This window comes from Sander lucioperca, chromosome 5 (assembly GCF_008315115.2).
Source record: "Sander lucioperca isolate FBNREF2018 chromosome 5, SLUC_FBN_1.2, whole genome shotgun sequence".
Lineage (NCBI taxonomy): Eukaryota > Metazoa > Chordata > Actinopteri > Perciformes > Percidae > Sander > Sander lucioperca.
In genome coordinates this window covers 7,676,494-7,695,165 of record NC_050177.1, presented here as the reverse complement: position 1 = coordinate 7,695,165, position 18,672 = coordinate 7,676,494, and the positions used below count along the sequence as shown (strand labels likewise).

Here is an 18,672-nt window from a genome sequence, read left to right as displayed (position 1 = left end):
TCCACTCCTAAGATATTCAAAATTGATTATGTCAGACATGGATGCTATTTTTAACAATAGCCACTTTTTATACAAATTTTATTAGGCTATTAAGCTATTTAGAAGGGTAGCCATGGCAATTCAATAGTGGTCTTAAGCACTATTACGACTTTCAACAGACATGTTTGCTAACGGCTTCCCCACAAAATGTTCAAACCCTAAAGTAAGCACTGCACACGCTCCACTGTGAAGCGCATATCTGGAAATCTCCACCACCATCACCGAGCAAACGAAACTTTGCCGCCTTTGAAAAGAAAAAAAACGTTGCCACCTTTGAGTAGTAGTACTGTCTGCTGTCCATTAAGGATCCGCAAGTTCAAGACTGTCGTGTGGACAAAAGGCAGGTAAGAATCTGCCTCTAAACGGGATGATTTTATTTTATTTTACCGCATGATGTTAACCAAAAGCTTTTTTGGAGAGTATTAGCTATGAGGACAGGAACTAGCTAGCTAGCTTTCAGCTAGTGAGGTAGCTAGCTGTGTAGCTTTGGTAATTAAACCTGGTTAAAGTATGGCGTTGAACAGACAAGTTTAATTTATTAAGTCAATATCAAGCATATTTTGAGCTTATTTTGAGTGGTTGACTTAAAGATATTGTTTAGAAGGATTTGGTTGTGAACTTGTTAGCAAGGCAGTCAAACAGGCATAGTTAGCAAGCTGTTAAAAAAAGCTGTAAAATGCTCATTTCTCTGCTTTTACCAGCTGGTGGCATTCTAATGTTTGCACTTGTTGCATTTACAGTTAAAGCAAAAACACTGATCCATGTGAATGTTAGCAAAGTTTTATCGGCTAGGGTTTCTATCCATTAATGTTCTCACTTCTACCGGGCTGAAGCTGAGGCTACCATTTTGTCTCCGTGTGCCATTTTCCTATTGTGTGCTCGTTTCTTGTCTGTTGCCTTCCCGGTTTTCTCGAACGTGCCATAATGAGTACTGCTGTATCATTGTTTGGGAGAGAATGGACTTAGATCAATGGTGGGTGAATTAGGTGATTTTGTCTCCAGCCATTAGCTAGTTCTTTTGTAATGGGCTAGGTTACTTGCACGAGAGAAAATTAGACTTAAGGAAGTGAAGTGAGCACAGCGCGCACTCAACAGAAGTAGAGAGATGGTAGGCTAACTTTACATCTCAACATTCTATTCTTTTCCAGAAACAAATGTGATTTTAGCTGTGGTTGTACAAAAGGCCGTATATATCAGCAGTGATTGTAGTGCATGTCTGAGAATAGTGCGGACACGCACTTCACACCGCGAGCGGGCATGCGCGCCACCCGCCGGAGAAGTGAGAGAAAGAAAAAAGAGACAGCAGCAGAGGCAATGCGCAGGCAGGACAGGGTGCGGGGCCGGTGTAGGTAGACAGTGGGACGCGAAGGGAGAAAGATGCAGCTAAGCTGGCCTGGCCCTGGGCAAGCCAGCCTTCTTTGAGAATTCTTTATCGATCTTTTTCCCTCCCTTTGTAGAATTTCTGTTTTACTTAAAAGATAGGCTACCTAAGTAATAATTATAATGTAAAATAAATTCATGTATTGAATTTGTGGTTATTTGGCTAAAGATTTCTATGTCTTTCTATCTAGCTACCTTGCTTACACAACAGTTGACAACAGTGAAGAGACAGCCAAGCCAGTTGAGATCGAGTGTGTGCATTCTTGAGAAGTGTAAGTTGTATAACTTATGTTGTCAGTTCATTTAAGCCTGTTATTGTATTAGTCTATATTTCTTGCAAATTTAAATTAAGTTAACTGGTGATTTTCATTGTTTGTGTTCTTCACCTGCTAGCTAAATTGCACGTGGCTGTTGATCCCCTGTAATCATAGCTAAAAACTAAAATGCTTTTTTTTAAATTTTTTAAATTTTATTTTTTTATAGAAATAATGGAGTGTTCAGAAAGAAATAAAAGGAGGAAAATATCAGCGAAAGTGGAGTAACATTTGCGTGTCCTTGAAAAGGAGTCTATGATTGATGATTTGTTAGCACAGGATTCTGAAAAGGAATGAGAATGATGACAATTGGTCTGGCAGCCCCATCAGGCCTACACCTCCATCCACCCTCAGGTCATCACCTCCACCGGCTCCATCCAACCTTAGATCTGTGCTGACACCTCCACTGCCTCCATCCAACCTCAGATCTATGCAGACACCTCCACTGCCTCCATCCACCTTCAGGTCTGTGCTGACACCTCCACCGCCTCCATCCAACCTCAGGTCTTCTCCTCCACTGCCTCCATCTACTAGGCCTACACTTCCACCACCTCTGGGTAACCTTAGATGGCCCGATGTTTCAACCCGTCACCACGTCACCAGAAACCCCTCGAAGACAAATCAGGGACAACATGTTTGTTCGCATCTTAACACTCCTTGAGGAGATGAAAGAGAGAAAAATCCAAGGTAGGATGCTACAAACACTTCTACAACAGCGTGGCAACACTGGCACCACCGTCTCTTCTACCCCAGAGGGTTTCCCCCTAAAGACAGTTAGTGATGTGGAAATCATGGAAGAAAAACTGGCAAACCCAAACTTCATGTCTGAACTGGTATGTATGTTAAGTCTAGGGTAGTGCAACTCAATACAATTTTATTGGGGGGCTAGCAGTGCATTTGATCTGAAACATCCCGAGTGTCTCCCATGTTGAGTGGTCTACTCCAGTGAGCAATATAGATACATTTGCTTTGTATTGCCTTTGTTCCCCCTCAGGTTGCAGCTGTGACTGACATAGGGGGGGGGACTGTCGACGAGGCCACAAGAAGGATGATGACCTTCCTCCTAGACCATGGCCTATCCAGGCAGTACAACTTTGTGGGCCGAAACGGGAAGAGAGAGTTCAAAGCTTTAAAACTGTATGAAGTAATATATGGTAGGTGTGCATGTGGATAATGTTTTAAGTTGTACCGATACCAGAAAGGTGTCACAATACCCTAACGTTATAAACATGTTGATTTTAAATATTGTGTATGGAGTGTTTGTTGTCCTGGCTGGGGAGTGTGTTTGCGTGTGTCTCTGAGTTGCTTAACTTGTGTGTTCAAGAGTATGTGTGTAGTTCTAATATTAATCTTAATTTATATAGCACTTTTCTTAACCTAGTTGCCTTTACAGTCCTGGCTGAGAGTTGTGTTGGCACATATGAAGTGACCGTTATATTTGTTTCTTGCAGGAGGCTTAAAGAAAAACGTCATGATCAGCCAAATCACCCGTAAAGATGCCGAGAAGGCGGTCTCCAAGTAGCTCATTGGTGCTAGGGACCGGGGGGGGTAATAGACAGGCCCGACAGGCAACCTCTCAACAAGGACTTCAGGCTTGAGGCTCATTTGAGGTGGAAAGTAGGGCTGCACGATATGAGGAAAATATCTAATTGTGATTATTTTGACTGATATTGTGATTGTGATATGAGTCACGATATTGGAGGGAATTATCGTTTTTGTATCATTATTCTCATTTTCATTGAAAATTATTAACATTGAAAGAAATTAAAGTGATTGTTGTGTGATTTTTGCGAGGATCTGTACCAAACAAAGATTTTTTTCTTTAGTCTGTAGGAGAGGATTTGTAGGCCGTGGACATCTCTGCAGCACCACAATACTTAAAGTGCTCATATTATGCTCATTTTCAGGTTCAGAATTGTATTTAGAGGTTGTACCAGAATATGTTTATGTGGTTTAATTTTCAGAAAACACCATTTTTGTTGTACTGGACATTGCTACAGCTCCTCTTTTCACCCTGTGTGTTGAGCTCTATGTTTTAGCTACAGAGTGAGGCATCACACTTCTGTACTATCTTTTTTGGGAGTCGCACATGCGCAGTAAGTACTGCTAGCTAGTCAGTTGCAGAGCATGAGGGAGTGCCATGCTAGCAGCTAGGCGAGCATTATAACGTGTTACAAAATGACGCACATTCGTCACGGAAGTAAAGGCTGAAAAGCATGTTTTCTTAATTTTACTTAAATAAAAAGGTCATTATTTGTATTACTGGTCTCTTTGTTATTGTAGCTTGTTTAACCCAAGATGTTCGGGTCTGTGGGACCCGTTTTCAATGTTTGCTAAAAGAGAAATTATGCTATTTATTATTTCTTCTAACTCAAACTCATTGGCCTTGGCTCATTTTCTGTGAAGAACATAAAACATAACTTATTTTCAATGACTGCACACGGTACACCCCCCCTACACATACCTATTACATATGAGGTGTTCGGGTCTATTGGACCCGAGTGTAATAATCGTAGGTGCTATGAAACTTAACTGTGTCCTCCTAACTGGGCCTGGTGTGTGTGTGTCTGAGTGTAGGTGTCTGTGTGGGAATGTTGTCTTTCTGCACCTGCTATTCCCACACAAAGTTACAAACTTGTTACATTTCAAGCACTTTCACCTGTTCTGATTAGGTTCTAAGAAATAAACACCAATAATGATCAAAAATCTTGTTTCTATTTTTTTTATACCTTTTTTATAATTGAATTTTGAATTTCCTTGTTTTCTCACAAAAAACGAAAATTATTATATGATCATAAATGTGATCTCACAGGGGTAAATGGCAAATATGAACCATAAATTATGTATACATCATTGGTAATTGAGCTAAAGTAAACATCTGTTAAGTATTTTTACATAAATTGTTATGGCTGTATTGATTTAAAAGCTTAATAATGTGGTGGGTCCACCAGACCTGGGAACATTGGCTGTGTAACAAAAATATGAACACCTTACAAGGGTTAAAGAACTGTATGGGGTGACTGTAAAATAAGCCCCAAAAATGAATTTGTTAGCCCATAATAATGTGTATTACCCTTATGGGTAGAATAGCAGGGACCCATTACTGGGGCCCAGCTAGTGTGGGCCCCAGATGGGAGAAACCTGGGTTGCCCATGTGGGTTTTAGCTAGGGCCCATATGAAGCCCACCTTCAGCTCATCTGGGCTTGCCCACATGGGGCCACCATGGAACCCCCGGACAAAATTAAAACCAGCCCATATAAAACCCATATGGGCCTCACATGGGTGTGTTGATAGGGTGGAGCCATTTTGGGACTCTTCTCTTTCTCGTAGTTTGGTGACAAGGGCTGTGGTTTTTCCACATAGGCCAAGATCTCTTTGTCTGTGTCCACATGTGCCACATGTGTGTCTTGTCTCCAGAGGTCAGTTTAATCTGAGGCCTTTTTGGTTACAAATCAGGTTTAACACAACTGCTGGTCCCAACAGATATAACTATAACAAATATGTGCAATTTAACTGAAAAAATGGAAAAGCAGGCTGTACGGTTTGTAAAGGGTGTGGAAAACTGTTGATCAACAATGTGCAAAAGTTCACAGAATATGTGCAATGGCCAGGGATAATAGTCCAGGATGTGTTTTAATGTAACGTGTACTGAGGGTGGGGGGTTAAGAGACTGTCATATTCGGTCAGTGGGGTTCCCAAGCTTTGCTAATTAGGTCCACTGGAGTTGAGAAGAAGCTGGTCTTGTGACAGGAGGTTTTGATGATCTTGTTTTGGTTTATGATGGACCGCAGCCTCCCGCTAGAGGGGAGAGGATCAAAACGTTTGTGACTGGCGTGGGAGGGATTAGCCACAATCTTTCATTTAATCATCAATCAGTCCTGTTATTGTTGTGTGGAGCAGGGGATAGTTGACCCAAGGCCGGAGCGCCCCTCTGGAGGCCGAGCAGGTCGGCCAAGGCGGCGCCCCTCTGGAAGCCGCGTAGGTCGGCCAAGGCGGAGCCCCTCTGGAGGCCGAGCAGGCGATGGGTCAGCTGGGCAGGAGCCAGGCGGCGGGTCAGCTGGACTGGAGCCAGGCGGCGGGTCAGCTGGACTGGAGTCAGGCGGTGGGTCAGCTGGGCAGGAGCCAGGCGACGGGTCAGCTGGACTGGAGTCAGGCAGCGGGTCAGCTGGGCTGGGGCCAGGCGACGGGTCAGCTGGGCTGGAGTCAGGCGGCAGGTCAGCTGGACTGGAGTCAGGCGACCAGGCAACGGGAACAGAGGTTGACTGGGGTGCCGACAGCACACGAGGGGCAGGAGTAGGTCTGACCGCCGACAGGACACGAGGGGCAGTAGGTCGGACCACCGACCGAACATGGGGGGCAGGAGTCGGTCGGACCGCCGACAACACACGGGGGGCAGGAGTCGGTCAGACCGCCTACAACACACGGGGGGCAGGAATCGGTCAGACCACCGACAACACATGGGGGGCAGGAGTCGGTCGGACCGACAACAAAGGCAAAGTCTATAGGGCGCAGGACAAAAGCAAAGTCTCTGGGGGGGCAGGACAAGGGCAGAGTCTCTGGGGTGCCGGAGATCGGCGAAGTCACAGGGGTGGTCTCAGGGGTGGCCTCAGGGGCGCCGGAGAATGGCAAAGTCACGGGGGGAACGGTCATAGCAGGTTCAGGGCGGCTGGATGCCAGTCGGGGCTCAGGGAGGCTGCTAGCCAGCCGGGGTTCGGAGAAGCTGCTAGCCAGCCGGGATTCAGGGGAGCTGCTAGCCAGCCGGGATTCTGGGAGGCTGCTAGCCAGCCGGGATTCTGGGAGGCTGCTAGCCAGCTGGGATTCTGAGAGGCTGCTAAACAGCCGGGACTCTGGTGCACCGGATAGCTCGGGGACACAGGACAGCCCGGGGACACTAGAAGGCTCAGGGACACTGGGCAGCGCTGGGACACTGGTCAACTCGGGGACACTAGAAAGCTCAGGGACACTAGGAAGCTTGGGGACACTAGAAGGCGCGGGGACACTGGGCAGTGCTGGCATACTGGCCAGCTTGGGAACACCGGTCACACTGGCCAGCTCAGGAACACCGGTCACACTGGTCAGCTCGGGAACACCGGTCACACTGGTCAGCCTGGGAACACCGGTCACACTGGTCAGTTCTGGAAAACTCACTGACCATGTTGCAGGCTGGGTGCCAACTGGCAGCAGGGGTTGCTGACTGCTAGAAGGCTTAAAAGAAGATGGCCTGCTAGCATGTTGGGGTGATGGCTCACAGCCAGGAGTCTCCAAGAAGTCCTGAATCCACTCCAGCAGGGAGCTCCTGAGCCAGGGTTTAGTGGAAACTCTCCAGCGAGCAGACCTAAGAACTGCCTCCTTAGCCTCCCAACCTTTAGCAAATCTCCACTCCCCAACAGCACAAATAAGCTTACATGTTAGCCTACTTTTTGACATGGTCAAAAAGTTCGTCCTCAAATGACTCTGCTGGGTCCATTGTGGTCAGATCATTCTGTTGTGTGGAGCAGGGGATAGTGGACCCACAATGCAGAGAAAAGGCAGGCAGGCAGGCAGGTAGCAGGTTTGAGCTAGAGGATTAAATGACAACAAAAAACGGCAGCAAAAAAAAACTAATAGAAAACTAATAGGGAAAAACTCACGGGAACAGAAGAACGCAGGGGAAATTCCAAACAAAGGCACACGGCTGAGACACGCTGATGGGGCACTAAATAACCAGGCAAACACACAACTAACAGGGCAAGGACACAAAACGATCTGACACGCGACAAAGGAAACACAGAGGCTAAATAAACTAGGTAACGAGCAAACACGGGACAGGTGACACCAGGACTGGGGAACAGGTGGAGCACATTAGACAATCACACAGGCAGAAATATACACAATCCAGAATACACAAAACAGGATAAATCTACACAACAGGGAACACAAATATACAGAATAAATATACAAAACAAGAAACAGACAGAATTATAAAAACAGGCAACAGAAATATAAACAACCCCAACAGAATTGTCCATAAGCACAACAGTTATCCTTGTTTTTTTTGCGAACGGGGATGATGGTGGAGGACTTAAAGCAGGCTGGTATAAGGTATGTCTCCAGTGAGGTGTTAAAGATGTCAGTGAGCACCAAAGACAGCTGATTAGCACAGTGCTTCTGTCACATTGTATTTCAAAACAACAGTAGTATTTGTTCAGGTCGTTTGCCAGGTTGTTGATGGAGTGGGGGGCTTTGGGCTTGTAGTTGGTGATCTGTCTGAGGCCCCTCCAGACAGAAGTGGAGTCATTAGCTGAGAACTGTTGTTGGAGTTTCTTAGATTACAGTCTTTTTGCATCTTTCACCACCTTGCTAAACCTGTACTTTGCCTCTTTAAACATGTCCCTGTCTCCACTCCTAAACACCTCTTCCTTTAGCAACCGGATCCAAGTCTGAGTTTGGCTGTGAACCAGTATTTGTGATTGTTGTACCTAACCCTGGTGTGTGTTGGTACACAGCTTTCCTCACAGACGGACAGAAGAAGACTGCCGTCACCAAGCCACTCTTAATAATGATCAATTATAGGCCCATATCAGACCTTCCATTTTTAAGTAAAATCATTGAAAACATTTTCTTGTCACTAAACAACTGTTTTAGACCACACAACAGTACTGAGACTACTCTTGTTAAGGTCTTTAATCGGATCCACTTAAATACAGACAATGGCAACATTTCAGTCTTAGTATTACTTGATATCAATGCTGCATTTGACATTGTGGAGGACAACATATTACTAGACCAATTGTAAAACTGGGTTGGACCTTCTGGCACAGTACTAAATTGGTTTGAATCCTACTTAAAGAACAGGGACTACTTTGTGTCTATAGGTAATTAATTACACATCTGAGCGAGCAAATATGACATGGAGAGTTCCCCAAAGCTTCATTCTGGGGCCTCTTCTGTTTAACATCTACATGCTTTCACTGGCTCAGATTATGAAAAATGAAATAAAAATATATACTGGATCAGGTATAGTTATGAATTATTTTGTTTTCTATTATGAAGTATTCTTTGTTCTAGCTTTACTGGATCTTGTGCAGTGCCCGTTTGGAGGCTGGCCTGTTCGGAATGGGCCAATTGCTTGGTTCCAGTGGTCCATGGTTGATTTTTTTTTTTTTTTTTAACTTTATCTAGCTATTAGTGCAGTTCAATCAGGTGCTGTTCGGCTGCGACTCATCTACAGATTCAGCGTGTCCCCTTTTTTCTTCTAGCTGTCATACAGTCAGGTATCGATGTAGCCCGGGTGGAGGAAGCTGAGGACCCGGCTCAGCCTGCAGGGGAAGAACAGCCGGAGAAATATGCGCAACTGCCGGTAACAAAACAAAGTGCTGGGGAGCCCACGAGCCTGGCCGTTCATCTAACATGTTTCTATGTAGTGTATACAGCAATCAGTTTTTTGCGGATGATCATTTTTGGGCACAACAACGGTAACCCACTGTGAAGACATGCTTGGGCAACCCATTCTCATTCTCAAGTCGTCAAATACTGACGCAAAAGGCACCCTTTAGCGCCTGTATGGGATGTAACGGGCTTAGCAACAGCTCGACCGCAGCACTGTTAGAATACGTAGTATAAAGAGTGACAACAATAGAGAGTGGTATTATTCATGTAAGGAGGCAAAACATGAAGAGACAGCCATACAATAAAACAATCAAATCAATCAAATCAAAATGTCCAAGTCAGGTGGCAAAGGCCAAGGATAAGAGGAGATTTTAACAACCATCAGACTCTGCTTCAGTACTTTATCAAATTAAAATATACCAAGTCAGGCTAACTACTGTATTCCTTGTTTCCTCGATAGGTCAGGTTAATGAATGTAATTTGTCAGACCAGGGTTTGCTTGGTACAATGAATGCAGAATATATTGTACAAGCAGCCCACACAAAAGGCTTAGACAGGATTTCAGCAAAGACCACTGAGTAAGGGCATCCTCTCTCTGATGTACAGAAGTCTGACGTACAACAGAAGAAGGGTGGCCTTAGTGTGAAAATCTATATAAACCTGTGAAAACACACATACAGTATTCCCAGATAGTTGAGGTATGGAGATCTCTGCTCTCTGTATTGGCCTGGTCCTGTTTCTGGGTTTGTGTGATCTGAACTCAGCTCTTGCCTTAAACGGTTCTGATGATGGTGTGAAACAAGGGGCTGGGTTTACAAAGTATAGGACTGGTGCTGGTGTAAGCACTCAGACTTCATCTGTAACATGTAAGCTCCAGGGTGCCACTCGTCTCCCTGCATTCGCAATGGGTAGTGACTACGTTATTGGGGGTGTTTTCTCCATACACTACTACATGCACACAGTGCAGCATAACTACACCACAATTCCTGAGCCACTAAGATGCATGGGGAGGTTAGTAAGAGGGAGAAGTGGGGGGTAAGAGGATGTTTCATTGTGTTGGGATAGAAATGTTTTTGCTTTGTATGGTGTCCTTACAATAATGTTGGAAAGCTTATGTGTAGTTTTAAAATCTTTAAAAAGTGCTGAGTGCAAAATCATTATTTTGCCATATAATTGCAAGTATTATGTTCACAAACATAGTTGACTATACTTTGTTTCTTAACTGAAAATAAGAAATTATTTTTAGCATTGCATTATTATAGCACCTTTTACAGACCAATGTCACAAAGCTCTTCACAAGAGTAACAAGTGCATAACAGATATGTTTAACAACTGATTTTTTTTATATTTAACAAACAAATGAATATTCCTATTTTAGATTTAGTTGACTCTGTGCATTAATATTATTGTGAATGTTTGACTGATATATAATCCTGTGTTTTGAACTTTGGTATTCAGTTTCCCCGTTTTACGTATTTTCTTTTAAAATTGTGAATTGTAAATTTGAACAGTAACATGAGTGTCTGTGTGCAGCATTGACTCCCGTCAACTGCGCTTCTCACGTGCAATGATCTTCGCCATCGAGGAGATAAACAACAGCACGGAGCTGCTGCCGGGAATCAAACTCGGTTATCAGATCTACGACTCGTGCGCCTCGGTGCCCGTGGCGGTGCATGTGGCATTCCAGATTTCAAATGGCCAGGACCCGGTGTTTTACACCAACGAGAATTGCTCACAAACTGGTATGGTGATGGCTGTCGTTGGTGAGTCTGGTTCCACGCCATCCATCAGCATGTTGCGTATCACTGGGCCCTTTAACATTCCTCAAGTAAATATTCAGAATTTCAGGGAAACTGTTTTATATGGACCAGTGCTGATTTAGCTTTTCTGTTAAATAACGACACCATTGTTTTCCTTTAGGTGAGCCACTTTGCCACTTGTGCATGTCTGTCCGATAAGCAGCAGTACCCGAATTTCTTCAGAACCGTCCCTAGTGATCAATTCCAGGCTGACGCGCTGGCGAAGCTGGTAAAACACTTTGGCTGGACTTGGATAGGTGCTGTCCGGTCAGATTCGGACTATGGCAATAATGGTATGGCGTCTTTCCTGGACGCAGCACGCAAAGAGGGCATCTGTGTGGAATACTCAGAATCTTTCTATCGGACCCACCCACGTAGCAGGATCCAGAGAATAGCTGACGTTATCCGCAGGTCTGATGTTCTCTGTGCTGATACTGACCTTCTGTGTTCTTTAAAATATGAGATGAGAGATTCTTTATCATCTTAGTGGCAAATTGGAAACGTCCAATTTTATTTTGTTTATTTATCACTGATATTGTTATAAAAATGGTCTGTCAGACCAAACACTATATTTGTTTGTGTTAACTGTCTCGATATAAATTTAAAACCTTAAATCTTTTTTTCAGGTCGACAGCTATGGTTGTTGTGGCATTTGCAGCATCTGGAGATATGAGGCTTCTGTTGGAGGAGCTGTCGCTTAAGCCTTCTCCACCTCGCCAGTGGATAGGCAGTGAAGACTGGGTAACAGACACAGACATGCTGAGGTTCAGCTTCTGTGCTGGAGCCATCGGATTTGGCATTGAGCGATCTGTCATCCCAGGTCTGAGAGACTTCTTGCTGGATCTCTCTCCCTCTAAAGTGGCTGCCTCTCCAGTGCTTACTGAGTTCTGGGAGGATTCATTCAACTGCAGGTTGGGAAAAAGTGAGAACGTTTTTTCTGATATTTAACATAGGAAAAACTCTCACAGTTGGATTCTTGTAGTTGTGTTACTGTATGTTGTTTTTTGATTGTCTATCTGAGTGGGATTTCTTGTTCTAAAGATTTAGCAGCTGCTATAAGACCGAACCCCAAATTGACAGGGAAATTACTGATATCAATAAAAGACCCGAGGTGGACATAAGGTGCAACTCAGCACTGTGAATAATCTCACTTTATTTTTTAGATTATTTTTTGTGCTTTTCACTTTATTTGATAGTGACAGTGGATAGACAGGAAAGTTTGGAGAGAGAGAGAGAGAGGGGGGGGGTGACACGCAGCAACTGGCCGCAGGTCTGATTGAAACCTGGGCCGCTGCAAAGGACTCAGTCTACATGGGGCCCGCACACTCTACTGGGTGAATAATCGCACTTAATATAATGATCTTTTAGGTCAAGTTTAGGCAATCTCCTGTTATGGTAAAGATTTTGTATAAAGTTTTCTGCAGTAGTTTAACAATGTCAACACTGACATTCTGAACACACAGTAGACATTCTTCAGGCCACCAATCTAAATGACTACTAATAAATATCTTAAATTGGACTTACTAGCGTGTATCAGTTACAGTATATGTTAATATGTATGAAGTTCTTAGTGGTTTCAGATCATTCATTTGTATTTACAAGTTCTTTATTGTCATATGCACAACAATTACAGTCGTTGGTAATGAAAATCTATATCTCAGGCTCTCTCCAACAATGCTCATTAAATATGTATAAATGTATAGCCTAATATCAATATCAATCAAGAAAGAAAGGTCTGTAAAAACAGTGCTTTGAAATGCAATGTAAAATAAGCAACACTATAGTTATGAGTTTCTAAAAGGCAGGTTTGGCAGGTAAAATGGAACAAAAAAGAACAAAAAACATAAGAAAGTGTAAATGTTAATGTCAATAAACACCTTTCTCTGTCTCTGTGTGTTTCAGGTGCAGCAGATGAGAGAGTGTGTGATGGAACAGAAGACATAAAGACGCTCCAGAGCCCGTACACTGACACATCTCAGCTCCGGATCACAAACATGGTATACAAGGCTGTTTATGCAATAGCTCATGCAATTCATAAAGCAATGTGTCAGGAAACAAATTCTACAACTCAGTGTGACAAATTCACCAGGATAGAATCCAAAGAGGTCAGTTGAAACAAATAAGTGAAAACCCCAATGCTCTTTTTTATATAAAGTACTTTTTATGAAATTAAACATTCATTTTAAATCATAAATTATTTTCGTCTTCCTTTACTTTATTCTGACAGGTTCTTACTCAGCTGAAAAAAGTAAATTTTTCCCGAAATGGGTATGATGTATCATTTGATGCCAATGGTGATCCTGTGGCCAGATACGACCTGGTTAACTGGCAAAAAAGTGAGAGTGGCAGCATTGAGCTGGTGACAGTAGGATATTACGATGCATCACTGCCGGTGGGCCAGAAGTTCCGTATCAACAGGAACCTCACCTGGGTGGACAGTGGGACACAAGTAAGGAGCACAAAAGCAATAATTTAACATGGTATGATATATGTACATTAATAGAATTTTGGTCACTGTATATTCCTCACGTTCATACTGGCTGTGAAGAGATCCATTCCAAAGTTAAAGGATTTTCAGTATGAAATTCTTCCTTCATATTTTTCAAGTGTTGCCCCGCTGAACTTCAGCAGAGGGATGGTAACAAAATAAAAAGGCAATTTTTACTAAAAAGACTTTAACTATGTATCTAATGACTGTAACTAATAACCAAGTGATTTGTCCAACTCAGACTAAAGAAGCCTCATTTTAGCTTCAGCTGAACTTTTTCTACACAAAAATGTATATTTTGTCCAGCAGTTATATATACTATATGTGTGCTAGGAATATATATATATATATATATATATATATATATATATATATATATATATATATATATATATATTGACATGTGAGTATTATTTGAAGAGAGGACTGAAAAAGCTTCCTAGCACACCTGAATGTGTGTGTTTGTTTCTCTCTATGTGCCAGGTTCCTGTGTCAGTGTGCACTGACAGCTGTCTTCCAGGAACTCGTAAAGTGCTGCAGAAAGGAAAACCCATCTGCTGTTATGATTGTATACTGTGTCCTGAGGGAGAGATTAGCAATGCTACAGGTATTTATTTCCCCCCAAACACAACATAAAATATACATTAAATCTGCAAGCAGCGATAAACGGGCCCTCGCACCTCCTTGCATGTCGGGGTACTGGCGGGATGCCAGTCGACGTGGCCGTGCATTTGCACCATAATTGAACAGTGCGCAGAGTGCAGGCCGATGGATACTATGCATTGCAACTACTTCCTGTTTCATTGCTAAACGCACAACATGGCCGCCACACTGTTAGACAACATGCACTACTCATGCATTATGTTGCTCTGTGTCAAGTTTAAAAAACACAATGTAAATTTCATGTAAATCGGATGGTGGTTGTCACATGAAGCTGAATTTCATGAATCAATATTGGCATGTACATGTCCTTAGGCCTGGACACTCATCTTCACACATGAGGAATTTGGGGCAGATTGGACGATGTACATTAGTGGTGTGCAATACTGCAAAATTTGGTATCAATCCGATACCAAGTAAATACAAGGCCAGTATCGCCAATACTGATACGATACAGATATGATACCGATATAATACCGATACTTTTTAATAATTAAGGTGGAATTATCATCAAATGGCTCAATCTGAATGAATGTTCATGACCTTTAAGTGTTTGTGATTTTTCCTTTGGATTATGAATAAGTTAAAACCAGGACAGCATTTTCATATGCTTGTATACATTTGTTGTGTTAACACTGTATCTTACAGCCTTTTTACAAATTATACAGCTTGCCGTTGAACATATAGCTTACTTGTTTGCCTGGCGCCGCTGAGTCACGTGACGGTACAACATTAAATCACAAGAGGGGGGAGCAGTAGCAAAGTGAACCTGCTCTGCGCTGTGACAGGAGCGGCACTTGAAAGCAGCGGCATTTACCACGACACAGACATGATGAAACCGCAGCAGTGCATACTGGAGAGAAACTAATGGCGTTTTTCCATTACATGGTACCTGCTCGACTCGCCTCGACTCTACTCGCCTCGCCTCGGCACACTGTGCGTCCGTTTTCCATTGCAGATTTTAGTACCGCCTCAGCGTGGCTGGTCGTATGCCGGCTCGACGCACACACCAGCGCACAAGTATAAACATCAGGCCACTTGAGCTTGTTTTACAGTTCTGTGGAGGCTCCACGCAGAGCTTTCTCCGTAGCCTATGTAATATGTGGCCTGATGTATACATTTGTCAGCTGGTGTGTGCGTCGAGCCAGCATGTGTGTGTGCATGTAGGATACAGCGAAAGCTCTGCCTGGAGCCTCCGCAGAACTGAAACAAGCGGCGCCGCAGTAAACTGCCGTGACCTAACACAGAACGTGGAAGGTGTGTTGTTGTTGCCACAGCCAGAAGACACATTTTGTTTCAGAAGAAGCTGGAGGCAGCAACAAAAAACACAGCTGGCTAAACTGTATAAAAATAGCGGGTTTGTTCAGGACACCCCGTCTGTCGCTTTCACGTCACCTTTTCGGCTCGCCTCGGCTCGCCTCAGCTCGCTTGGAACCTCGACTGAGGAGGTACTAAAAAAGTACCTGTTAGCAGGTACCAGGTACTTTTTTTCGTAATGGAAAACCAAAAAAGGCGAGTAGAGTCGAGGCGAGTCGAGCAGGTACCGTGTAATGGAAAAGCGCCATAAAACTAAAGTATCAATCTCATTACACTGGTATTGGTCAATATCAATACCAACGTTGGTATCGATATTATCGATATTTGGATCAATCCGCCTACCACATGTACATTAGAGTACCAACAACTTCCTGTTTAATGACATAACATCGAAATTTGCTGTGGCGCCACGGCCACGCCCTTGAACGCAGACTCAAAGTCTTAACAATACAGAATTATAAAGGTCTTAAGGCTTTTCTGATCCTGTTTAAGGAAGATCTGGTCAACCCGCTAGGAGGAGCACATCAAATTATAGTGACTGTAGCGTGGCGCTGTCACTATAACTTAATATTGACATGTAGCTACATTCAGATTGCAATCCCAAGTGACTCAAATCTGATTTTTTCATGACAGTGTGAACCGCCCATGTCACATGGCATCCAATATTTTCCAGTTCTGATTTGGGCCACTTTCATATGTGGATCAAATCCGGAAAAAATGCAACCTAAGTCTGGAATGTCAGATCGGAATTCATTCGATTCTGACGTCACTCTAAAGCGACCATCCTCACAATTCTGCGCTTTCCCATATACTTTACATGGCGAAAGATATGTCTTTATATCAGCGGATAATTGTTTTTGTGGTACATCAACCTACCAGTCCGAACACTTAAATAGTCCTTATTTAAATCATTATGTTTTAAAGTTGTAACATGCACTAATAGCCGAATCCAGAGTTATTTAACTAGGCATAATAAACGCACATTATGAACGCGACCTGACCAGAGCAAGGTAAGTGGGGTAAATGCCAATCCCCTATCAGTTAAAAAAATCCCCATATCGGCTCCGATCAGATACTTGCGATCAGGACATCCCTAATCTAGGTGAAACGTACTGCAGGGGCGGGTTCTTTGTAATTTAATTGGGGAGCTATTGAGCCAATTTACCACTCCCAAGTGCGAGACCAATGTAGCTATCGTCAGGCCTGGACTGTCATGATGCATGACAAATTTGGGGCAGATTGGACAATGTAAATTCAAGTTCAACAACTTCCTGTTTCATTGCGCAATATCGAAATTTGCCGTGTCGACACAGCAATTATGTTTAATGAAATCTCACAATCTTCAAAATATAGGAGGAGTTTCTTAAAGAACAATGCCTGCAAATGGTCAAAAATGTCCAAAACAATGCATTTTTTATTCAAAATGGCTGATTTCAAAATGGCTGATTGCTTGTTGGGTTTAGTGCATGGCGTTAAGAGTTTTTTGTAAGTCTGGACATTTCCGTCCTACCAGACTCTTGTACATTTAATTTGTGGGTACTCTGTTGGAGTTTAAAACTATTGGATCTGCCCAGAGCCACTCTGGATCTGCCATAACCAATCGCTAACGTTTGGTCGTGACGTATGTCATGCGCATGTGCAACAAGAGGGGAGACCGACAACAACTATCAGCTTATATTTAGCATTAGCATCGCTAGCATTAGCCTTAGCCAACTCCTTCACCACTAACGGAGTGAGCTGGAAAATCAAACTTTTCCCGAACCCCGTGGGGAGGAGGGCCACAACATCATGGCCACCAACAAAACTCAGCAAAGGTTGTTCTTGCTCGGGCTTTAACTTCTGGATATTCGGCAGCGTTGCTGCCACAACAGACCGAATGGCTTCGCTCGCATCTTTCTAGTGCACGTCCTCAACGTTACCATTCTCAGCCACTCCCTCTGTTCACTGATTGGACAGCCAAATATTTGACTGGAGAAAACCCAAGAATATACCGCAAACCCAGATGGAGTAGTGAAGGAAAATGAAAATTGAGCGGAGTATGTAGGAGGGCGTAGCCAGGCTAGGTGAAACGCACTGTGGGGGCTACTTTTTTGTAATTTTGAAGGGGGCACTATAGAGCCGATTTGCCAAGCTCATGACCCCTCACTTTTCACCACTTCTGATGTGTGTGCAAAGTTTCATAAATTTCTGAGCACGTTTAGCCACTCAAAATTGCAATTTTTTTAAAGTTAAGAATAATGAACAGAACAATTTCAATAGTGCCTTCGCTGACTGACATTGTTAGTACTCAGTCCCTAATTATGACTGCTAAAAGCCCTCTTGTTTTATGTTTTCAGATTCCCCTGATTGTTTTCCTTGCCCCAAGGAGTTCTGGCCTAATGCAGAGAGAGACACTTGTCTCCCCAAGCCTGTAGAGTTTCTTTCCTACAACGAGGTCCTAGGAATCATCCTGGCTGCATTCTCAATTGGTGGTGCCTGTCTGGCCATTATAACAGCGGCTGTGTTCTATCGTCACAGGACATCCCCGATTGTCAGGGCCAACAACTCTGAGCTGAGCTTCCTGCTGCTCTTCTCCCTGACTCTATGTTTCTTATGTTCATTGACTTTCATTGGAGCACCCTCTGAGTGGTCCTGCATGCTGCGCCACACAGCGTTTGGAATTACCTTTGTCCTCTGTATGTCTTGTGTTCTTGGAAAAACAATAGTAGTGTTAATGGCCTTCAGAGCTACACTCCCAGGTAGTAATGTGATGAAATGGTTTGGTCCTCCGCAGCAAAGAATGACTGTAGTGTCTTTCACGTTTATTCAAGTTTTAATATGTACCATTTGGTTGGGTCTTAGTCCTCCTTTTCCAATGAAAAACCTAACCGTATACAAAGAGAGAATCATCCTGGAGTGTGCATTAGGCTCAGCTATTGGGTTCTGGGCTGTGCTCGGGTACATAGGCCTACTGGCTGTCTTTTGCTTTGTATTAGCTGTCCTAGCTCGGAAATTACCTGATAATTTTAATGAAGCCAAGCTCATCACTTTCAGCATGCTGATATTCTGTGCAGTCTGGATCACCTTTATCCCAGCATATGTCAGCTCTCCTGGGAAATTTACTGTGGCTGTGGAGATATTTGCCATTCTGGCCTCCAGTTTTGGACTAATACTGTGTATATTTGCTCCAAAGTGTTTCATTATATTGTTGAAGCCAGAGAAGAACACCAAGAAACATTTAATGAACAAAAATCAATCCTAAGACATCTGAGATTTGGGAATAGTGAAGATGGCAACATACAGTATGAAGCTTATGCTGAGCACATC

General features: G+C 43.4%; 1 protein-coding gene across 1 annotated transcript; it reads left to right on the top strand.

The window, feature by feature from the left end:
- The first annotated feature begins 9,991 nt into the window (after positions 1–9,991).
- LOC116047583 (extracellular calcium-sensing receptor-like) lies at positions 9,992–18,618 on the top strand. The gene is made up of 8 exons (XM_031296471.2): positions 9,992–10,113; positions 10,636–10,930; positions 11,023–11,312; positions 11,528–11,823; positions 12,804–13,006; positions 13,129–13,350; positions 13,873–13,996; positions 17,703–18,618. Exons 1-8 carry the CDS (start codon positions 10,007–10,009, stop codon positions 18,605–18,607), a joined length of 2,442 nt encoding a protein of 813 aa, XP_031152331.1. The 5' UTR covers positions 9,992–10,006; the 3' UTR covers positions 18,608–18,618.
- The last annotated feature ends 54 nt before the right edge of the window (positions 18,619–18,672 follow it).

Excerpts from the sequence above, each read along its gene's own strand:
- LOC116047583 (XM_031296471.2), top strand. The coding sequence starts at position 10,007 with ATGGGTAGTGACTACGTTATTGGGGGTGTTTTCTCCATACACTACTAC. Across the intron at positions 10,931-11,022 it reads GGCCCTTTAACATTCCTCAA|GTGAGCCACTTTGCCACTTG; the intron begins GTAAATATTCAG and ends GTTTTCCTTTAG. Across the intron at positions 13,007-13,128 it reads CCAGGATAGAATCCAAAGAG|GTTCTTACTCAGCTGAAAAA; the intron begins GTCAGTTGAAAC and ends TTATTCTGACAG.